The 25,014-nt window shown below is 39.1% G+C and overlaps 1 protein-coding gene and 1 long non-coding RNA gene across 2 annotated transcripts; both read left to right on the forward strand.

The window, feature by feature from the left end:
• Window positions 1-692: 692 nt before the first annotated feature.
• On the forward strand, window positions 693-25,014 carry LOC144648162 (ras-related protein Rab-5B-like). The gene is made up of 6 exons (XM_078507790.1): window positions 693-768; window positions 1,206-1,477; window positions 22,610-22,703; window positions 23,991-24,170; window positions 24,655-24,926; window positions 24,997-25,014. Exons 2-6 carry the CDS (start codon window positions 1,217-1,219, stop codon window positions 25,012-25,014), a joined length of 825 nt encoding a protein of 274 aa, XP_078363916.1. The 5' UTR covers window positions 693-768; window positions 1,206-1,216.
• Window positions 17,696-20,044, forward strand: LOC144651568 (uncharacterized). The gene is made up of 3 exons (XR_013570338.1): window positions 17,696-18,092; window positions 18,215-18,376; window positions 19,635-20,044. It is a non-coding gene; the product is annotated as an uncharacterized LOC144651568 (long non-coding RNA).

Consider the following 25,014-nt stretch of genomic DNA (forward strand, 5'->3'; position numbering starts at 1 on the left):
GATTTGCAAAACCCTAGAGTATTATATACTGTGTATGCCATGTTATCCTCGCTTCTTTGAGGGTGAGAAGGGAGGACATAAAGTATGGTCTCTTCTGTGTTATCATCTCAATGTTTAATTTTCACACAAAAAAATAAAACGTAAGTGACGTCAATAGCATATCATACATGGTGTGGGAAATGCAGTTGTCAAATGATCTGCACATTAGAATCTGAATTAAACGATCCAGGTTCTACCACTGGCAAAGGTCACTGTGTTACAAAAGAAATTAGACAAAGTACAGGAAGTAGTTGTCAGTGAAAACTAATGCAATGAATTGAAGATAGGTTCTTCAACCTCTCTCCTGCATTGTAGCAGTTGAATAGTGAAGTGCGTGAAGGACGCCGTGTTTCAGACAAGACACAGACAAACAAACCGGAATGCAGACGATTTTAAAACAGCCGGTGTTCCTAAAACACTTTTTTGAAACAAAAAATTTACCTAGATTCCCTCTATTTCTCTCAGAACACGCTGATTTGTCTGAGCCTCGTGGGGTTAATTAATTTGCATTCTATTTTTAAACCTCCCATGCTTTGCTATTCCAGGAAAGTTTCGAATGTCTTCATTAACTTTTTAAGCAGTTGTTGTTAAAGTAGTTGGTGCGCAATCATCTTCAACTTTCTTTGAATTTTTATTCAACAGGTGAATCAGCAGTAGGCAAGTCAAGTTTGGTTTTAAGATTTGTTAAAGGATGGTTTCATGAATCAGTTTATAATGAAACAATTGGAGGTGAGAAGTTCGTATACATTCGAAACAAAATTGTTCGCAAGTCTGAAATAGGGCAACAAGATATGTAGTTAATTTTAGTATCAAAATGAATATTGTGATAAAAATTGCAAACTTGAAACCATTTTGGTTAAAATAAAGGATGATGTTTGCTTGACAAAGTGAATTAATGAAGTATGAATGTAACATTTATATTCATATTTAGTATAAACTGATAATTCTCAAGGGACACCAATAATATGAGAACAATGATGATAAAATTTAAAATAAAATATTTGTATGCAAAAGAGTGAAGTAAAAAGTTTGGCACAATAAGACTTTTTGACTATTTAAATCGAAGGCTCAATCCGTTAATGAAAAGCATTTCAAAAAACCAAACAATCTAACTACCGGTAAAAGTAATTCATATTTAATTCATATCTTTATCCTGCTATCTTTAGCTGCCTTTGTGATGCGGAAAATATGCTTGGATGATACAACAGTCGAGTTTGAAATATGGGACACCGCAGGCCAAGAAAGATATCACAGCTACGCCTCAATGAACTACGATGCACGAGCTGCTATTGTTGTGTACGACATAACAAACCCTGACACATTTGGCAAAGCAAAAACTTGGGTAAAAGAACTTCAGCAAAAAGCCAGTCCAAACATCGTCATAGCACTTGCAGGAAATAAAGCAGATCTTTCAAGCAAGAGGATGGTGGAATATGAGGTAAATTGTTGCACTCCTTTTTTTCACCAGATCAAAATATTGATCCAACCTTTAATACTTCTTACTCACTACCCCTCTTTAAGGTGGGGCTTCTTGAAGTGAGCCAGTGCTACTAAGAACAAAGAATGACAACCTTTTCAACTCGGAAAATTCCGAGTTGTAGTAAGGATGGCTGATTTCACTCCTTCCCTCCTTTGATTCCTGTTAGACATTTGAACTAAAATGAATAATTAATATCAACTGGACTTAATTAAACCTGTCGTTAAATTTCTCTTACCGAAGAATCTACTTTAGGAGAATGGGTAGAAAGTATTGTGCAATAATCAATCACTTAAAAAATGGCAGATAGCACGGGCACGTGTCGATATCCCGCGTTACCCGCGGGAAGTTAACACTTCAGATCCCGAGATTTTTAAATCGGAAAGCAATGAATGAATCTAAGTAACAGTCGGTTCACTTTGTATGTTGAACACAACCGAAGCGAAAAATAACGGTTTCAACGGTACAACGGTTCACAGCGACAATAAAAGGAAGCCAAGACCCCAAAATTAGGGTTTCGTACAATGATCAGGTCAGAAAAGGTTTGATATCGGATTTCGATAAACTGAGACATGTTGATCAATGTCAGGTAGTTTGTAGAGTTGAATTGTGGTATACCTTACAGTTTAAGGGGGCTTTTTTATACGCCACCCGTAAAATTCTTGAAAACGAGGCTCAGAATTTTGACCACCGATAACGCCTTAATGTAACATTTATTAATACAGGAATCTTTGAGGTTGAGCGGGACCCTTTCTCATTAATAAATTTATTAGCCAAATTTATTGACGGAGTGCTATCTTGTAGAGCTTTAATTCACTACATTTTGAACATCGATTCCTCTAAAAGTTAACAAGGATATTCGGGGATGATGGAATTACATCATGATTGTCCTTTTACTGAGAGATGACCTTTGTCTGTGATGTTACAAGCCCTTAAAAGTTTAACTGCAGGTAATGCGATTTTGTGTCCAAGTTTTCAGCTAGAACAGCGCACCAAATTAAATGATTTTATAGCCTAGTGATAAATCTTAACCTATTTTGTGCTATGGCTAGAACGAAATTTTCGATTTCAAAAACTGCTACAAGTTAATGGCTTCTAAGAGAGCAAAAATGTGAAATCTAAACTTTGAAACGTGCTATCTTCATTTTGAGAAGGAAATTTAAAAATTCTCTCTAGTCATAGCAAAATAGAGTACACCAAGTTTATGTTCCTCGCGAATCAACTCTTGAAATTGTATATCGGCGGAGAAAACTTGGACACAAAATTGCAGCTTTTGAGGCTTCCGAAGACCTTCCGAGTCATTGTTTACAACAACGTGTGATATATTGAAAGCTGTGAATCTGATAATGAATTATGATAATTCCCTATGTTCCAGCGCACGTGGCACAGAGCTGAGAACAATTACTAGTAATTACTTGTAAAAAAGAGTTTAAAAACAAACATTCTCATGAATATTTCGTTTGTTGTCAGCTTCAGTCGTCGGCAGTTCGTGCATACTTTTTAAATAAATACATACTAATGATTGCAAGGGTCCTGCGCGACCTTAAATATAGTTACATCTTTATTATACCAAAACCAATCACGCTTAAAATATGCAAATTGAGGTCACGTGACTTAGCACGTGACAGCCAAGAGAGAAAAAAAGCCTTTCAGAGCTATAAATAACATATTTAAACGTCTTCACTACCATAAATCTATGATTTATTGATCGATATTCTGCTAATTCCATGAATGGGTCATACATTTTGCAACTTCAGCAAAATTTGAGCTCATTAATCTTAAAACAATGTAATAATTACCATTTTTGTATCATTAACGAGCCAACATGAAAACGAGGCTCAGTGAGGTAACTGTTCTTTACGGCTGTATGTTAAGTTGTGTACAAAGAAAAACTTCAGATATCGTTACCACTTGATGTGATAAAGTACAGTTATGCTTGAACTTTGTAAACTAAGATCACGTGATCTGTCACGTGACCTGCAAGAGGCCAGAAATGCTATTTATTGCTAGAAATAGCCTATTAAGTCGTTTTCACTGCCATGAACCAATAAATTTTACATCTTTGTATCGATATCTTACGAAATCTCTTATTAACTCTACATTAAAGGTTTGGGGAAGTTTGATGCTAAAATACACGCAATTGTAACAATTTTTGGCCTCTTTGGAACTGTGGAGCATGAAATTGACGTTTTATCATATATCCTGGTTTTATCTCGTTTGTTGTCCTAAACAAGGTGAACCTCTTAAAAACGGACGTCATCAAACTATTTCACAATCCAAGCGCCTGTTCACTCCTCGTCGCTTTCTTCTGAGTCACTGATGCAAGTCAGACCGTGTGGGTTCCTGCATGCTTCATCGTCTGCCATGCAGTAGCACCCTTCTGTGCAATCAAGTCCTGTGTTGTTGCAGGAGCAATTTCGCAAACAGGCAGACGTCTTGCCCTTACACGTCGTCAGCTCGAGAAGGCTTTCTGGTGCCGGTGCTTTGATGATTAACAGTGGAACAAGAAGCTCTCCCTCCCTTAGCCATCCATGACCCTCTGGTGATTCAAGATCTTGCATCGCTTCAAGAGCATGCCTCCACACGAATGCCTGGTAGTTTGACCTCTTAAGATGTTGAAGGAGACAATCTGACGTCGGTGGAAGCATTTCGTTTTTCTGCTTTTTCTGGCAGAACATGAGGTAACGCAGCTCATCTGCGGTGCTTGTCTTCTTGGATGCTGTGTACAGGCTGCAAACATAGGCTTCACACTTGGCAGCTGTGGTTCCATCCAGCTCTTGGTCATTTCTGAGAAAAGGCAGACTATTTTGGTGGTCAGCATTGCGGGAGAAACTATCCCACGCCTTTTTTTTCCCGATACCTGCCAAAGAACTGGTGGAATCACAGCCTGTGATTGCATGGAACTCCAAGGAGAGAACTACACATCCTTTCACCAAAAGCATCGGCGATGTCATGAACTGGAATCAAACGGTATCGATCCTTCACACCAGTGCGAAACCACAGTTCTGGGCAGTCCAAACCTCTAAAGTGGCTGACACATAGGACAAGGACATCAGTATCCGGCGACTGGATAACAAGTCGTCTTTCTGGCCGTGCTGCGTGCTTGGCATGTAAGAGCATCCTGGTGTCGGCCTCTTCATGGTTTGATCTTAGAGCTTGGACCTCCCTGCACTCACCTCTTGTCACAGTCACCGCTTTCTCATCGTCTCTGAAACTACCCCCGATGACAAGCTCCTTCTGTGGAGGTGGCTGGTCTTGACCGAGTCTACAGAGTGCAGTCGACAGGAAATCGCGCAGGTTTACCTGTTGTTAAAAATATGTAGCACGACTTTAAACTGCTGTTAACCAAACCGGATTTTAGTGTTAAGACTAGAACTTGTTAAATTAAGTACAGGGTAGTCCAATTCGTACCTTATTCTTAGGATTGGCAATGTACTTTCCCAATTGTCTAGGTACTGGAGTGGCAGGACCACCGATTTGCACTTCAAGACCAACGGATGCTCCCCGTCCTTGACGCTCGCCTCCTTTAATGGAGTTCTGCCAGTATTGGTCAAAGACTACATGGACTTGCACACAGTTGTTGGAGAAGAGCGGGGCACGAAAATGTTGTAGTACTTTTCGGAAAGCACACCAAAGGTACTTGCTCCGGCAGACTTTGACATCTGAATGACAGCCATGCCGTCAATGATTACAACAGTAGGATTTGGTGATGCTGTAAGTTTCTGAACCACGTTGACGTCTTTCTCCAGAAAGGTACATAGTGTGCTCTTTGTCCCTTTTCTAAGTCTTCCATCTGCGTTTGCGAGGAAATATGGGACTGGAGACAGTTCAAAGCTCAGCACATCTTTCAGACAGATCTGACGCGTGTTTGATACGATTAGGATCCTGCCAAACAAGTCCCTGTCCGCGTTGACAGTTACAAGCTTGTCACTGGATTTGATACAGATCTTCTTATTTGCACTGCTAAATGTTTTTATCTTCATGTTGGGAATCGGTTCCCAGAAACCCACGGCATTGCTGCCAATGCGCTTCTCGACAAAGGCATTCATTTGCTGCCGGCCTTTCTCGGTACTGCGGACAAGATTCTGGGCCACATCTTCCGGAAGAACTACTCTGGTGGCAATATTGAGAAGTGCATCGGAATCATTTTTAAAAGGATCTGTCATCAAGCCTGAGGAAAAACAACCCATCATTTTTTTGACGTCTTCTTCGTCTCGTTTAACTCTTCTTGGAGTTGCTTCCTTGTGGGAAGTTTGTTTGCCATCTTGGAGCCCGTACATGGCCTTCAGTGCTGAATTAATAGATGCACGTTCATGGAAAGTAAAATAAAACCACCATTCAAGAGCTGCTGGGCTCTTCGATATGCCGATCACTACTCCTCTTGACTTTGATTCGGCGTTGATCGACTGCTCCAAGGCCATGTCAGTTGAGACTTGTGAAAAGGGCTGCCCTGAACGACTAATGGAATGATTCCCTGTAGCAAACTCGTTGAAGACGTCGGGGTGTGTTACTTCCAGTTGGTTCATGTCGGCAAGATAAATAGGTAAGTAGCGAGCATAGTTTTGCCTGTCCATGGAAAAGAAATGAGGCAACATTGCTGCCATGCGGGATAGATGCAACTTCCAGTTCCCGGTTCTCTCTGCCTTAAGAAACTTTAGAAGTGAAGTGGAACCGTACTCATCCCAAAATGCAAAGAGCTTGGACCTTGCTCGATTTTCTGACTTAAACGCCCCAAACAGAGAAATAAGCTCCATCAGGTCTTCTTGAATCGTTCTCACACTCTCGCACACGTTCTCTTGCCCGCTTTCCAACGTTCGAGCGCAATCCACAACTTTGCGTAAAATGGGTTTTTTGGTAGCTTTTTCTCCTAAGACTCATACCAGGCCAGAAATGCATTCCACATTAAACGAAAGAACACTTCTATGCAGAGCTTGTGTGCCCTTATCCCTCGGTTGTACGATTTCCCCTTCATTAAAGCAGACGTCGAACCAGCGGTGTATACACCTGACTCAATCAATAAATCATCAAGTCCGGAATCTGCAAATTTCTTTCCTAGCAGGGAAAGAAAGTTCAGTGCTATATGAAGTCCACCTAAACGTACCACTACGTTGGAGAACTCGTCAGGAAACCTCCACTGGATTTCCTTTGCCTTGCTATATATCGCAAGGTCAAAGGTTATCACAGTGTTGGCTTGACCCAAAGCGGCGCTTATCTTTTGTGCGTGTTTCAGTACCGTGTAGATCGTAGAATACTCAGTAGACGATCCATCGACCATTGGGCAGTAGCCAATGTTGCTGACAATGGGCATCTCTGGATAGAGAATAGCGTTGAATCCTGCCCAGCTTGGAATTACTTGCTTGTCCAGCACTTCTGTGATAACAGCTTCTCCAAAATTATTAGAGCAAAGTCGAAGAAGAGCCCATATGAAATCAGCGTTACGAGCGGTGCCTATTTCATCATTCGCGTCCTTGTACCACTCCATGTCAATGGAACCAACGTGATCTGTAACAGCTGGACGTCTTCCTCGAACAGAACACTGTTCAATGTCGTGCACGGTGCCCGTTGCCTGTAGTGAACGCCGCTTGGCTCTCTATTCTACCAAGTTGGGGGGGGGGGGTGGATCTGGACCAAATGTTTTATTCTGATAGATCACCATTGTTGTGGCATGGGTTGTATTTTTGCCGTCAAGCGTCTCCTCATTCAAATCATTATTATCGGCAGCGATCTAAACAAATGTGCCAGGCTTAATGTTGGTCGGTATTACAGTCCCAAACGCTTCAACCTTAGCAAGAACTTCCTCTGCAATACTTGTATTCACTGCACGCATCTCATCGTAGGAAACAAAATGTCCCATTCTATTCAGCAGTTCGATAAGGCGTTTCGATGACGTAAGATGGTGAACACACAAAGCCAGGCTCGTATGTTTAGGAAGCTTGACACGTCCATTTGTATTGCAATGAATGATATCTTGTGCGATACTGAGGATTTGTCGTTCAATTTCCATGTTTGTAGACGGGCTCAGCGCTGTGATTAGCATCTTGATTAGCAAATACAGGCAGTCTGGAACGAGTTGTCTAGTGGCTTCCATACTGACATCTTTGGTGTTAAGAGGTTTGGTTGGAATGCCTGTGCATTTCTTTATCTCTTGCTTGATTGAACTTGCAACCTGATGTATTTCATTCGACTGTTATGTTTCGGTGTTGATGCTTGGGTTTCCAATAGCATGGGGGCTGGAATACTGCCCAAGCGTTAAGAACATGCATCCTGGATATTAATGCTACTTGAGTAAACCAGTTCAGACTTGCTCAGGTCGGCTGGTCGATGGAATACAATTGCACTGGAGAAATGCTTAGAACTGCAAGCGTATTTTGAGATTTTGGGTGGTATAGCTTTCTGGATTAGTGGCGCCTTTCTGTTTAAGAATATCCTGGTATTTGCCTAGAAGTGACATCATGTCGTATGCTTTACCTTGTTGAACACCTGCAGCGAGATCAACCACAAGTTCTTGGAAAGCCCTTATAATAATAATAATAACAACTTTATTTAATGAGGGTTACACATTATAATTAAAAAAAAAAAAATGGGGCCCCCCCCAAAAAAAAAATTAAAAAAAAAAAAAAATATATTCGTGTGTTGAATCTATGGGTTCTCCCTTGGCTGAGGAAAGGGTACTTTTCTTACTGACATATGTCGCGAAACAGTTCTTATGGTATAAATTTCGCCCCCGCTGGGATTAGGTCACCGTTTACTCCATTCAAAATGTGTAACATGGAGCTGTCTCCTTTTCTTTCTAGCTTTTCCTTTTCTAGCTTGATATTTTGACAGGCATCGCGAGTGCAAACATTCGTAAGGTCCCTACTCTTTTTATAGGTCTTGTTTTTCCAGATAAAACACTTAGACCAATCTACTGGGACTATCCCAGACCGAAATGTTCTACTGGAGACGGTGCCATCTTCGTCTTGTGGGCCATCATAAGTTTTATACCGGATGTTTTGCTGGCTTGTGTAGGATGCATAGCAATTTGAATGCCAATGCATTTCGATGTCGGTGTTATAATTAAGAAACCTTTCCCGCACTTCTTCATCATGACGTTCCTCAGATGGTTTGATCACTTTTTGAATGGAATGTTCTTTTCCTTTTCTTAATAGCTCGCCCGGGCGGTCAGCCTGACAAATCACACATATTTTGCTATCCGAAGTAATCTTTTTTTTTTGGTTTTGGGGCTAATGGAATGGCGAAACCTTCAGGAAACGAGCCTTCACAAGCCATTGTTCAATCTAATAACAAATTGCACAGTGATCTATATGTAAAAAAAATTGAAGACAATGTGAACAACGAGGTTTACGCCATTTTTAGTATTTTCAATATTTTAACATAATTATTGTCACTGAGATCCCTTTTCAGGGAGATGCCGATTTAGTTTCTGCTGTATTGTAAATAATAAGGCTAACCGGAGTTATGTTCTCTCGAGAATCGGTCACAGCCTAAATGTGACTATACATGTAGGATATGTTTCGGAGGGCTTAAGACACTTTGAATACCCTTTGCAAACTTGTTGGAAATCCTATGAAAACACTTTGAACCCTTTAAAAACGAATTGAAAATGCTTTGCAAACTCTTCAGAAACCTTTTGAAACACTGCTCTCAGTGTAAAAAATATTGTTGCGTTGGCGAATAAAAGCTTGAATTAAACTACCGGTAAACTAGCTAAAATACCAGATCAAAATACTTACAACAACAACAACAACAACAAGCTTTATTTGCATGACTGTAAATTTGTTACAATATTGCAAAAGCGTAAACTTATTTAGTAATAATAATAATAAAAAATAATAAAATAATAATATATAGTAAAAAACAAAAATGATTCATATAAAATTAATTACATTGATAGTATTTTGTTACGTAAATCAAAACAAGATGATATAAATTTAATCAATTGCATGGTCACAAAATGATCGGGAGAATTCATTAATTCTAAAATCAAGTCAGGCACTGGTAGTTGGCTGACATTTAAGATGATGGGCTGTATTGTCTTGTAAAAGTTATCTCTTATTGTTGCATATTTGGAACAATAAAAGAGAAAATGAATTTCATCTTCGGTTTTATTACAATCACAGACCGGGCAGAGCCTATTATGTCTGGGCGTATTGTTATATCTGCCTAGTTCGATCATTAACTTATGATTGCTAATACGTAATTTAGCTAATGTTCTCCTACCAGAAACTCTCCTAGTTAACTCTAGATAATTGGAGGTAGCATATTCGTTCTTAAAAGATCTATAAAATTCTAGTTTTTGAGAATGCTGTAGAGTATGCTGCCAATACGAAATATATTTCTGTTTCATTAACTGCAGAAAAATTGTCACTTTTGCGGTGTCTACTAAATCAGGATTAAAACTACCAAAATTAAAATATTCGGATATCTCCATAAGATTAGAGTAAAAACTATTTTTACCAGCGGTGTGAAGTTCTAATGAAATTAAAAAAGACTGTCTAACAGAAGAATCCGGTTGCTTTTCTTGGAAATATATCAAATAGTTGAGGATTCTTTGATTAATGGTGATAAGAAAAGACTGAAGTTGTTCTTATCAGCTCAAGGTATCGCCCTAGGCCTCCATTAGAGTCTCTTCAAATTGGCAATGTGAACGTTGTACCAACATCCTCAGCTCGAAATCTGGGCGCTATGTTTGATCAGTGTTTTAACCTTGAGGAACACATCAAATCAATCTGCAAGTCTTCTCATTACCATATAAGGAATCTAGCCAAAATTAGAAAGTACATTGATGAAGAGGGTGCCAAAACTGTTGTTCATGCCTTTATTACTTCGAAGCTGGATAACTGCAACTCACTGCTATATGGTCTTCCACAGCATCTACTTTCAAGATTACAATCCGTTCAAAATACGGCAGCTCGAATTATTACACATACTAGGAAATTCGATCATATTACCCCTGTGCTTAAGAAGCTACACTGGCTACCTGTCCGCTATCGTATAGTTTACAAAATTCTCTTACTAGTCTACAAAGCTCTCCATGGGGCAGCGCCTTGCTACATGCAAGAGTTACTTTACTATCACACCTCTCGGAGATTTTTAAGATCATCTACACAGCACCTTCTGGCGACCCCCAAAGCAAAATTAAAAACATATGGAGAGAGAGCGTTTGCCGTGGCAGCCCCAAGGCTGTGGAACACAATCCCACTTGAACTTAGATTAAGTCCTTCTATTGGCATTTTTAAGAGACATTTAAGTGCTACCGACTGGAATTTTCGAGAAAAAAATTTCAAAACTCCTAATTCGCATTTCTTCATATTCAGTCAAAAGAAACCCTTTGGTGAACTATTTACGAAAATGACATTTAAAATTTTCAAAGGGTTTTTATATTTGAGAAAATCGGCAAAAGGTTAAAAGGCCGTTTTCGCGTCCCCGCCGCCATGAAATTTTGTCGAATTTTTGTGGGTATTCAAAACACTCGTACGGAAAGAATGTTGAACGTATAAAATTTATCTTTGGCAGGTATTCGGGGCATCCAATATACTACACAGAAACCTAAAAATGTTGCAAAACGATGCAATTAAACAGATCTTTTTTAAAGCCCGAAAATTGGTATTTCGAGCACTTTGGTAAACACTTGAAACAAGGGTAACTTTGGTGGCAAAAATCGTGTCCTGGTACATCGAAATTTGGAATAAAAAATAGATCGGCGTCAAGTACTATTATGGCACTGTAACATATAAAAAATCCAGCCCGGGCAATTGAAAAACCACCCGTTGAGAGAAGTAAACGCATAGTGAGTATTTCATGTATTGACTACAAAAATTGTCACGGTCACGCAACACTAGTAAACACATTTCGATCTGATTTATTCAATGTGTTTTAGTTTTGCTCTCTTTGGCTACAGTTTATGCTCGAAAAAGTCTACCTATCTTATGTATAATTTACTGTTTTGTATTCATATAAAAAATAATTTTAGAGGATGGGATAATTGATCTGACCGCAAAAATACAAAGGTCAAGTTTCGTGTCATATTTACCGACTTAAATTACTAACTATTTAACACTGTAAAAGTTATTTTTAGTTCCGGCTGTATCGATTCTGTAAAGTTTTTCGAATACCTCAGTCTGTGTGTCAACAACATGAATTTTGCAAATACAGTATGTGTTCATAAACAAGACGATGATCTTAGCGTATCTATAGGAGAACATCGAAAAATGAAGTAACTGTGTTCAACTGCTTGTATATTTTCCTTTTAAGAGTGCGGGTCCTCGACTTGATATTATACGCCAGAACTGATACATGTACTTGTTTACCAAGAACTGCAAGAACTGGAATTAGATGTCTGTCTGAATGTCTGTTAATTTCCTGTTTAACAATAACAATTAAAAAAAAAAACACTCTTGACTATAAAGCAAAAGATACTATACCACCAGCAGCAGCTTACCATACATGTCCAAACATAACAAGTAACGATTCTCGGCTGGTTGAGCAAATACCAAACACATTCGAAAAGGCGAACTCCACAGCCGTTGTCAGCCGTCGTCACGCTCTCCCCTTCGCTCCACTGTTCCCAAGCTGTCTGCCTTTCTCCCGTTTGCAATTTTTACACAGGTTCTCTGTCTTTTTACTGCGGCATTCACAACCAATCTCGACTCACTCTTTGTACCTCCAGACTCTTAAAATCAAATTCCATCCTTTGGATAGCGGGGAAAGGGAAGGTTTTATACCGGTGTTGGGTTGGGGTAGGGGGGGGGGGGTAGGGGGTCAAGGATTATTTTGGCATTGATCTTATTGTCCCACAAAGTAACTGACCAGATTACCAGAATTGCAGAAATAATCGTTACCTTAAGGTTGCTATTTTTAGCGGCTACTTATTTAAGCCATTTTTCTGAGCAAGATTTAGTGACTATTTAATTTAGCGATTTCAGAATGTGTTTTTTTAGGCCAGGCCCTTGTGTGGGAAATGGTCTAGGTAAACTCTCTTTCGAAGCAAAAACTGTGGCAGCTACAATTCTTTTGCAATGAACTTGGACTAGCTGTTCCTGTTCCACAAGTGAGGAAAAGGGGTCTTTATGTGGTCCTGTTGCAAGAACTTGTCCAGGAATGTAGTTGAATGAATGCGGGACCAAGTTTAAATGCTCTGTGTTCTGTTGCGTCTGCAACTATTAAAAACAGTGGCGGATCAAGGGGAGAAGCCATTGGGCCCTGGTCCCCATTATTTTTAGGCTAAACCGAGGCCCACGGGACCAAGAAAAATCATCTTCAAGAGCTAATTTCAGGTCAGGATGATTGGGGGCCCCACCTACCTAAAGGTCTGGATCCGCCACTGTTTAGTACACATAAGCTAGCTCCTAATAAATTGTCCAATACTAAGTGTCGTCGTACTAGCTGTGCATTTAAAATTACTGTTTTATACACCTCGAGTGACTTCTAGTACACGTATCTCCAAGCTACGTGAGATACGACAAAGAATTGTGCCAAAGTCTTCCTAACGTTGTGTGGCTGGCCCTCTGCATTTAATCGTCCCACATATCCTAAAATAAGGCAAGGGGCAAACCTTCAAATACTGAGAAGTGGAGACAGGAAATGATTTCCGACCAATTTTTTTCTGCAAGGTTGGTCCTTTTCCTCTCTACTACAAGGTTTTTTGTCGCTGTTGTTTTTTTTTTTAAGTTAAACCTCTCTTCCTGCGAGATCATTTAGCGACCGTTAGAAGAACATCGAAAAATGAAGACATGTATGTTCTAGCGGTCGCTAAATGATCTCGCAAAATAAACGTCTTAAAGGGCTCGGGGCGGCAAAAAAACACGACACAAGACACATTCAGCATTTCATCTTAACTTTTATTGAATCATTTAGAGTAAACTTTATATTTTGTAGTAAATCGACGCCGACGTAATGTTTCTCTATATATCTTCTATATGCGCCATTGATTTCAACATGACCTTATGTCAACAATTATTAACCACGAACACATAGGGTGGTCTGCCTGTGAACAAACACTACATATTGACACCAAGAACCTTTCCGGTGTAGTTTTCGCTGCTTTAAAGACAAAACTTAGAAAGTCTTTTTTATTACTATATATATAAAAAAATCGAACTCTCTCACTGGTCCCATGTTGTTATTGTTTTGGCAAGTGCTCATGCGCCTTAGAGACATCCGCTGATTACCGCCCCGATGATTGCTTTGCAAGTTGTGAGAGCATCGCTCAGATTTCATATAAGAGAATGTATGGGAAGTTGCTTCCCCCCCCCCCCCCCTGGTCTGGAGGTACAAAGAGTGAGTCGAGATTGGTTGTGAATGCGGTAAAAAGTCAGAGAACCTGTGTAAAAATTGCAAACGGGAGAAAGGCAGACAGCTTGGGAACAGTGGAGCGAAGGGGAGAGCGTGACGACGGCTGACAACGGCTGTGGAGATCGACTTTTTGAATGTGTTTGGTATTTGCTCAACCAGCCGAGAATCGTTACTTGTTATGTTTGGACATGTATGGTAAGCTGCTGCTGGTGGTATAGTATCTTTTGCTTTATAGTCAAGAGTGTTTTTTTTTATTGTTATTGTTAAACAGGAAATCAACAGACATTCAGACAGACATCTAATTCCAGTTCTTGCAGTTCTTGGTAAATATGTACATGTATCAGTTCTGGCGTATAATATCAAGTCGAGGACCCGCACTCTTAAAAGGAAAATATACAAGCAGTTGAACACAGTTACTTCATTTTTCGATGTTCTCCTATAGATACGCTTGTCGATAAGATCATCATCTTGTTTATGAACACATACTGTATTTGCAAAATTCATGTTGTTGACACACAGACTGAGGTATTTGAAAAACTTTACAGAATCGATACAGCCGGAACTAAAAATAACTTTTACCAGTGTTAAATAGTTAGCAATTTAATGAAACAGAACCACCAGGATAAAATATGACACGCTTCGAGACTACTTTGTGAAGACATTTCGCTTTGAATTGTTTTATTTCTTTCACAGTGCGAGTTACACAGTGTGAGCGGCAAAGTCGGTAAATATGACACGAAACTTGACCTTTGTATTTTTGCGGTCAGATCAATTATCCCATCCTCTAAAATTAATTATTATATGAATACAAAACAGTAAATTATACATAAGATAGGTAGACTTTTTCGAGCATAAACTGTAGCCAAAGTGAGCAAAACTAAAAGGCATTAATAATCATACTCGTGATAACAAATCGGACTCCCGCTACGCGGTCGTCCGATTTTGTTAATCACTCGTATGATTACAGACCGAATTGGACTCCACTCAGTCCTATTACCATTATAAATCGAAAACTGTATCGGCAGATGGTTAAAAATTGGTCTAATAAGTACCAGTTATGTACATTTAAAACTCATTTTTATTTTTTCTCAGGTTTTATAGGTCAATTGTATGGTTAAATAACGTTTAGAATAATAAAACATTAGTATTCGTCTACAAACACACCTATTCTTCCTTTGCTACCACAGCATCTAGGGCAGCCTTGAAATGCCACAGCCCTGCATCAAAAAGAAGCCTTTTATTTGACCCCTAAAATTTCAGTGTAGACTATTTCTTAGATCAAAATCATTTCACAACAGCAATTCAAAGCGAATTACATAATTTCGGCGTTTTAAGTTAGCTAAAAGAACTAGGACTCTCAAAATTATCCAAATGCACTTCAGACAATCCCGGCCGAAAGGGTTGAGACACTTCGCTAATTTTCACCAATTTTGGTACTACAGCTCATGTTTGTCAATCCTCCCTCCCCTATTTCAATGTTGTCAATGTTGTCGTTTTATGAAAACAAAGCCTGGTGAATTGCAAACCCCATAAAAACAACATTGAGTGGGGGGAGAGGGAGATAACACGTTTTTCACAAGCTTGCCAGGCAAGACATTCGCGAAAAATCTGTGAAATCCGTTTGTCTCAACTGGTTTCGTCCGGGATTGTAGGTTTGGCGGGAAAGTTTTTTTATTTTTACGACCGGTAAACAACAGCTAAAATTAAAATACGAGGCTCTGTTTATTGGTAAAACCTCCTTTCTTTTCATCACACGGTAACACTACTTTACGTGAAAGTGGCCATGATGTCGTGGCATATCAGTTCAGTGACTTGATATTTAGTAAATAAACCCCTTTAGTAGAACCTCAGCTGTGTTCTATTGGAAATCCGCGAATCTGATTGGTTCTCCCACTGTTTTCTATTCGCCGATAGAAAACAGTCGCGCGCGCGAGTAGCTTTTAGGCGGTAAATTTTCTTGATTTTTGTCTTCAAAGTGCACAATATTGTAGGTTTTGGACTGCAATCCTTTACAGTTTCTACTAAAACAATTAGACTACTCGCCCTCGTTTTCTATGAGCGATAGTCAACTCGGCTGCGCCTCGTTGACTATTTGCTCATAGAAAACTCGGGCTCGTAGTCTAATTGTTAATTATATAGCTCAGAGCAGAGTCAGTCAATCCAGCATAAACAATAAACTTATGTCCAGAACGGGAAAAGCAATCAACAATGATAGGCTTATACAGCACATGCAACTCACTCAAAGCATTGTCTCCACAAATCAAACTTACAAACAAAACAGTGCAATTTTATTCACCTGAGTTTGCGAAGCTTGCTACAAAGTGAGTGAAAACACTGCATCAATCAATGAAAGTCGTGAGCAAAGTGTCCGAAGAGCGTAACAACTTCTTGAATCTGACAAACTCCTTTCCACTATCTCGTTCGTACTTCATCGCCGTCTTTTCTTTTCAAATTTCAGCAAAAAACGACAAAGAATTGCATCTAGCTCATGGCTATGAATATCTGAAAGATTTCTTGCTTCGCTTCGCTGCACTTACGTTTACCCAAGTTTTGTACTATTTGAGGTGTTTAACTCTTGGTTTTTGCTTCTTAATGTAGCTAGCTCCTCTTCTGACAACGTAGAAAATTTCTCTTTGTTGTTACTATTGCTGAAAAGCTCAAAAAGAATGGAAAAACGTAGCAAACTTGCCTCAGAATTCCGCCATTGCCGACTAACAATGCGACAAGTTTACAGGGCTGACGCTATGTTTGTGCTAATTGGCTAATATCCGTCACATGTTGTTTTTTCTTCGATTTGATTGGCTGAGACAAAACTGTCCAATTTTTCTTAAGGTGGCTCCATAGGGTTTTGAGATATTACGGCGCGCGCACAAGTGATACCCATCAAGAGATCATTTTCGCGTTATTTTTTAAACTAGTTACATAAAAGCTGCCGAAATATTAAAAGCAAAGACTAAAATATGTTGTACATTATTCCTTTTTAAAATAACGGCCTTTGTTTTTTAGCTACATCTACTCAAAAAGTCCTACTTTTTGGTGTTTTTATGGCTTTGATCTTAAATTTCTTTAAATTTCTTCGGTGAAAATTTTTGAAATTCTCCCAACGGATTGAAACTGATGAGAAGTAACTTGTAAAACCAAAAAAAGTAGGGGTTGTCCAGGTCGTTTTTGCGTTTTTGATTATTTTGTGTTTTTTTGACTAAGCAAAAAAACTGGCTTACAAATTTTTTTAAAAAAACGGCAAAAAGGGCAGTTAAAAAGGTATCACATCTATGCCAAATTTTAAGGAATTTCACCGAAGGAAACTCGAGTAAATACCAGGGGAAATTTTCTATTTTCGCCCGAATAACAATTACGTCATCAGAATAGAAATTGTCCAAGATCGCTATTTGAGCATGCGCGAACTTCCGAACCATACGAGTTGATGTGTAAAGACGAGCGTTCCCCGTTTTTGTCGGTTTTTGTGCGAATATCTGTTAACCCAAAGGTTAGTTAGAGAAATACCTTTATCCTTTATGTAGCAGAATCTCTGAAATTCTGCTCGAAGTATCTCACAATCGCGGAGACTATGCTTTATTTTCTCTTTTACTTTCGATCGTACGAACTTTACAAAAGCGGCCAGAAGCACCGCGGACGTTGTAAACACCTTTTTAGGGTGTTGTAAACTCTTTTATCTGATCCATACAGGAAAGCACGGGGGTTGTTTTATTGGCAGGAAGCAAGTCTCGCGTTTTCTTGCCGAAAACTTCACGCTCGCGTGAAGCCGCCATGTTTGTTTTGATTTGCCGGCATATCAAGCTCGCCCTTTCGTACCCATTCTTCGCGCGGTCAAGAAACCCTATGGAGCCACCTTAAATTGGACAGCTTGAGCAAATGGGCATTTTGTCTGCGCATGCGCCAGATAAATCAGAATTCCAGATCGTCGGCGCCATTTTCAAAGTGTGAGCGCGCTTCGGTGGATTTTCAGCTGAGTGATCTACGCACTTGGAAAGCTTTCATGAACAGATATGAAAGAGAATAACATGTTTACATAAACGTCTAACACTATGGATACTCGTGGTGTTTACCGTGTCTTCGGATGAGGATATTTTGACGATCAAACTGCGAACAAAACAAGAAAAATCCGCCAAACAGTGAAGTTTAACTTTTGATTTACGAAAGTTCAAGATGTCCATAGGAGACGAAAGACACCGAAGGATAATCTCAAGATGTTGACGTTCTATGGGCTTAAATCATTGGTTGTATTGTTAAGACGATCGTCAGATACACGGCCCTATTCAAGGTAGGAAATTTGGAATTTGATCTGATTTTGTCTCCACTTCAAAGCGAATTTGCATTTTCTTTCCAACCGCCCCCAAGTTTCAAATCACTCCAGACAACATTGTCTTTCCTTTCTCTTTACAGCCGTATAGGACTCCAGGCTTTAAAAAATGTTCCAGTGTGCAAGATTTTAATCTTCTTATGAGAGCTTTTGGTAAAGTTTAATTCGGCAAATTTTAGTAGATTTTCCAAGCCGTGGATCACAGAGGTCTTTGGTCTTGCAGCTCTACAAATCTTTTGCACAAGGTATGTAGTGATTTACCTTTGCCGTGGTTGCAGTCTCGTTATGTCACACTTTGACTTAAATTTATTTTTTCCTTCGTTTTAGTGGGAATTTATTTGTCGTTGCATTTTTTTTGCCTTCAAGTGGTCTCTTGAGTAAAAACAAGTGAAAATCTCTTTTATTTGACTCGCCCCCAAGTTCCGCAATACTATCAAGACTTTCTTTGCTTGTTCCTCTTTCATTATGTCTAGTTTATTTATCCAAGAAAAATGCCTGCACCTTATTTTGTGAAGCAAAACTTCTGGCGTTTGCAGTCGAAGATGGTCATTCTGTGTACGAATATGTAGATTTCGAACCGAATGGCGTAAGCTTTATTTCATTGGAATGCCTCTTACTTGCAAACGACTAGCAATACATAGGAGCTCGCTCGATTTTTATTTTTTAATGACAACGGTAGTTATGCAAGGAAAATGTTTGGAGAATGCAGTCTGGTTTATAGCAGAAGGAAATGTTTTAATTTGGAACAGTTTCAGTCAAAGTTGGCCTTTGAAGCTTAATAAAGCCCTTCACGAAGAAATTAAGAATTTTGTTGGAGCTTGAGCTGAAACCAATAATTCATTGCCTTATTGCAGTGTGTGAATATTTATTTTAAAATATTGTACTGTTACAAAAGAGTTGACAACAAAATACTTTCACTGTTCCTTGTTTATACATGTGTGAAATCCTTCTCTGTTCTGTGCAGGTGATATTTTTTTTAAAATATAATTTTTCTTTTGATACAAAGTGAATACAAAATAAATGTAATCAAGTTAATTCCAGAATGAAAATTATACAACATTGGTACGTTTGCAGAAAAAAAGTAAATATTTTTTAACTGTTAATAGCCTAGTCCAAGTTTACATGACTACTGTCTAATTTCTGTCACTTTTCCTGTCCAAAAACAGTGTTTTTCTTTAAAAATTAAATTTTTCAGCACATCATGGGCAATAGGTAAATTGCAATAAATACATTGAGCAAATAGAGGCATACCTCCCTAAAAGAAGCCTACCAAAATGTACATACATGTATTTCTAAAACACAAAATCTTTTTATAATAGCTTTTTGCCAATTGTTTATTTACATGTACCGGTAAATGCTATTTTGCTGTTTTGCCATTACATCATTGCTTTTATTTCTTAGACCTAGTTAACACAGCCATGTTTGCTCTGTGCAGCTTCTTGGAAATACAGTTTTTAAGAAGGGTGAAAAGAAACTAACAATGTGTTCTCTATACTGTTTTAGGGAATGCACAGCAGGAAAAATTGTTGGGACCGTTGACAGAATGGATGGCTGCAATGTCAAGTTCGAGGGCAAGCTATCATAAATACAACTTTCTCCAGAAACTGAAGTAGATGGAATTGAGTACATGGAATGATCATGTGTAATAAGAGAATGTTCCTCAAGGGTGTTGACCAGATCAGGATAATTTGCAACTTATGAACTTATTAACTGACTGGTATATAATTGGTCTACAGTAAAACAGGCAACTGGCCATGTAATCTCCAGGCTGAATGGCGACAAACGTTCTCATATAATTACCTAAGCCTCTCCTAAGCATATGCAAATTAAAATATATACATTCAAAGGGTTATCCTTGTGTGTTAGCAAACCCTGTAGCACATTTTGATTAATAAATGGAACTGTTTCTGACACTGCTGTTGTGGTATTACCAGTTGTATTTTGTGAGTTAAGGGGACAATCTACCACTGTCAATAACATTGTAGTGGATTGTCACCTTAACCGTCCAAATTATTGTACTATTCATGACCATTTTTTCGTCTTTTCCCTATGCTGAAAGAGAGCACAGAATTGGTGGAACCACAAAGTATATGGCAGTGGTTATGGTTAATGCTGTTGCTTGCCACCCAAACTCTTGTAGAGCTGTCATTCTCCTCATTTTTTTTTGCAACTCTTAATTCTTGCACTTTGAAAAAACGGAGTACTAAGAACAACCTATTAAAACATTTTAAAATACAGAAAGTAAAAACACTTAATTATACCACCGCATTTTATTTTACCTTTTATGAAGGGAAATGCAAAAATGTGGCCTGGTAGGGTAAAATGGCAGAGGAGTGTCTGTAAGCAGTGTTGATCCCTTCTTTAAGTTTCGGATAATTGTCTTGTGTGAGCAATGATTCTTCCAGTTGTAAGCAGAGGGATTTTAAATGTAACTTTGTTTGCATTTTTGCATAAAATGTTTACAAAAAAACTGTCATGACAGTGGGAATCATCTGAACATACTCCATGGACTCTAGCATCTTTACTTAGAAGAACCAAACAGAAGTACTATCAATTTGGTCTATAATATTCAAATTTAAGGAGTGTCAATGCTACCTTTTAGCCACCCTTACTTTGTCTAAATTCCCGACACTTAAAAGGTTATTTTAAGCCATAGTTTAGCAACCAAACAACAACAAGGTCCTACTTCGCTACACTTGAAAGGCAAAGGTTACTTGTTCTCTAAGAAAGTAGTTTTCTCCAGGTAACACTACAACATCTCTAGCACTATTCAGTTCAGCTTCTTGACAAAAACACTGCCATTTTTTTTAGGAAGTCGTCCTGGGGTATTCCCGTTCATGCTAACAAACATTCATTAAACTAAAGACAGGCATATTACTTTAATTTCTTTACTCCATAATATGCTTACATAAATACATCATTCGTATTTGCGAGTAAATTCCTTGGCAGCTTTAAACTGTACCTATAGACGAGGTTGTACGCAGAAAAAAACTGAAAGAAACTAAAATGTCTTTCCATTCCGTCTATGTTCTTGAAGAACCTTCTGTAACCCTCACAGCAGCTTCACAGAGATCTCCTGGTCTGCAGACTTCCACACCAAAAACAAGGCTTGAATTCATCCGCGGGTTTTTGTATTTCTAAAATTAAATTACTGCGACTTTTTCTTTACACATATCGCACGGCTGTTCTGTGATTTTTTCACATTTTTGGCGATTGAAAAGAGAGACGAGACTAGCCTGAGTATCAGGCTTTTTTAAGGGGTGGGGGGAAAGGAAGGGGGCGGGGGGGGACCCCCGGAAGACGAGACATGAAAGAAGTTCTTTGCGATCGCTGCACGGACCGCCATGTTTATTTTTGAGCAGGCGCGTTTCAGCGGATAACTTCATGAAATCCCATTTGCTACACATGCGCAGACAGAATGCCCCTCTGCTGACAGCTTGTGCATTTTACCCTGCCTCGTCCCCAGGCGCCGATTGGCCGGACGTTGAGGCGGTAAGGCGGGAAAACAGGGAGCGCGGGGATTGATGGTTAGGGAGCGAGCCGCTTCCCCGTCCGCATCAGGCCCAGAACGCCAAGCGAACCGTGCACGTCAGTCCCACAACACCAAGCGAACTGTGCACGACCAAGGACGAGGACGCCCGGGGACGAGGCAGGACAGTTCTCAGAAATTAAGGAAAAATAGCTGCGCTGACAATATAGGATTTACTGACAGCTATATAATTAATTTTATAACCCTCCGATTAATTTCTACAACGCGTTTTATCGCCAGTATAAACCAGGAAAAAAACCTACAGTGATAAACCCGGCGTAACTGTGGTGGAAACAAATGCAAGTTGATTGGTTTACGTGTTTTTTAACACTGCGATTTGATTAAAAGTTAGAATTGAATAAGGTGACTTCATACGTTTGTTTTGTACTTGCCTACAAAATCGGGCGACGGATATCAAATCGGACGGGGTATATTCGCTGATACCCGTCGTCCGATTTTGTACCACGTGATGCGTTTTGTCCAATGAGCGCGCGCGAAAATTAATCGGTGGGTTATAATGTAGGATATCAGAACAGTAGATCGCGCTTCTGATTGGCTACTTGCGAATTTGGTTATGGTTATAAGCTAGGATAAACGAAAGAGACTAGTTATATTCAGAATTCTATTAGATTAAGTAGACAGACATTTTAAAATTGTTTTAATACACAAGGCCGCTGTAAACAGGACACGATTTGAAACCCATGTAGTTTATTGGATAACACGCTACAATATAACGCAATCTTTCTTGAAACAACAACAGGGAATCTAAAAAAATAAAAGACATAAAAATAACATGAAATAAAACAAAATATTGTTGTTCAATTGAGCAAATCTTGAAAGGAATATTTATTTGCATCTTTTTGACTCCATAACCACTGTATCACAAGATCCCCACAAATTATCAATTTTTCATATCAGATGAATTGTAAAATTGCTTTTTCTTGGTTAGGATGCTCAATCTTACGCTGAGGACAATGGTCTCCTGTTTATGGAGATGTCTGCAAAAACTTATACGAATGTGAATAATATCTTCATAGCAATAGGTGAGTGTGGCCTTACTTGTAACTTAATTCTATATAAATGACGGTTTTTTGCGTAAAGTGACTATGTCCCCTGGTGTTCTGTGTACTGCGGTTATTAGTTGGCAGTTACAACTGTCAAAAGTTTTTTTGTTTCGTGCTGTAATATGATAATAATAATGCGAGAGCCACGTACAAGCGCCATAGGACATGATAATAACGATAACATTGTTGCTCTGGTCATATCGAACTATACAAAATATATTCCCAAAAATATTTTTTTTTGTTAGCTTCAGTTAAGACTGAAAAGACGTTAAAAGCAAAGCCGTACTCCACAAATGTGTGGTGTTTCAGCTAAGCATGTTGTTTTCAGCGAAAGCAAACAACATACACAAAATAAGTCAAAGTTTTACCTTATAATTTTACCGTTCTAAAGAGGGAAAGCCATTCCAACCGCTAAAGATTATGCAGTACTGCTCAAATGTAAGTTACCACCGTCTCTCGAGACTTATCTCGTTTCTCTCGAGTACACTGGAAGTACCGTGCCTTGTATTCTGATGATCACTTACGTAAGAATATATTTGCGTATCATCGAGAGCTGATCGTAAACGTGAGAAGATCTGTCCCTCAGTTTGCATCCTTCAAACTCTTTGCGGTCGGATTCCCATCAAACGCTGTAATTTCTACCCGCTTTGCCTACTCGTCAAGATGGCGTCGAAAACCGTGATAAGGCCTATCTGTGCACTTGCTGTTGTTTACGGTTTCCTGGAAAACGAGGATCGGAAATTGAGGATCGAGCTAGGCATCACGTTTTCGGTCGCTTAATAACTCTAGGAAAGGAGCAAGTAATTGGCTCCTTAGACAATAGAATTAATTACGGGTCACATATAGGTTCCGGGGTATTCGCTTTTGCAACTGATTCATGTGAGGATTCGAGTTGCGAGGATAAGGTTCGAGTTTGCGTAGATGGTGCTGCTCAATATTTCTAATAGCTCTCAAATAATATTTTAAACTTAGTGTCTAAAAAAGTATTCCAGCAATAATTACCAAATTTTAGTGTTTTTAACCATGGTTTTAGATGTAATTAGTTTTAATCTAATTTTAGATTCAGTCTTTGGAGGTGCGCATCTAGAACGGCGGATTTGTAATATAATGAAAAATGACGCCACCGAAATACCTTGTAATAACATACAATGATTGTATAGTTTGCATGTCTACTTGTCATGACTTGTGCCAATTGGGACTTGATTGCGAAGATGGCCTTGAAACTGCAAAAGAGTTCACACAATTTCCTTTCTGACGTTTCCCTAGGCAGAAAAGTGTTAAGACTGCACTCAACTACCAATGTGTCTGCTGGGAAATCGAAGCAAACTGATACTTCAACATTCATTACACAAAAAGCACGTAAGATATTTGGAAAGGTGAAGAGTTCAAAACCATCTGGTCGCAAAGGTGATCAAGATGTTGCCCTACAGCATGACGAAGGAACAGGTAATGTAGCGAAATAAGACATTGATGACAGCTTTCCTGTAAAAAAAAAATCTTCATTGATTAGAGAGAGATGACAGATATTTCAACAGACGGATATTTTTTTGCGAATAGCATATACAAAGGGGCGGGGATGCTCGTCATCTTGCTTAGGGGTGTAAAATTCGGATTTTGGTCTCACTCAGGGTATTCCGGGCAAAATACCAATATTTTTTCAGTGAGCCGTCAAGGTCTCGTTTAGGGTTGCACACGAAGAAATATACAAATATAAATTATATTTTCAGTATTTAATATTTTTTAGGTGTTTTAAAAAGCTTGAGCCATGCCCAAATTGGCCTTTTAAAGGGGTACGTTATTTCCAAAATTTCCGAAGAGCATACCCGTCCCTTTTATATGGGAGTCCCCCCGGAGCTATCATTGCTAAGTTTAAAGGAAGAAGCTCCAATACTGTTTAAAACGCTACCAAATTCAGCAATTATCTCAACAGTGTGTAGAGGGAAGGTACCAAACGGAGACCCTCCAAGGCAATTGAAGGATATGGAAAAGCATTTGACAAATATTCAAGGGCAGTTGCTAGAGAAAGAGTTACAAGAGTGGGACCTGCAAGCGCAGCTGAGGGAGAAGGAGCAAGAAAATGACAGCCAACGAAGGCAATTAAGAGAGCTGGAACAGAAGGTGACAAGAATGGAACAACAACCGAAAGAGCTGGGACAGCAGGTGGAAAGAATGGAACAACAACCGGGAGAACTGGAACAGCAGGTGACAAGAATGGAACAACAACCGAAAGAGCTGGGACAGCAGGTGGCAAAAATGGAACAACAACCGGGAGAGCTGGAACAGCAGGTGA

The sequence above is a fragment of the Oculina patagonica genome, chromosome 4 (genome assembly GCF_052425735.1).
Source record: "Oculina patagonica isolate OP01 chromosome 4, crgOcupat, whole genome shotgun sequence".
Taxonomy (NCBI): domain Eukaryota; kingdom Metazoa; phylum Cnidaria; class Anthozoa; order Scleractinia; family Oculinidae; genus Oculina; species Oculina patagonica.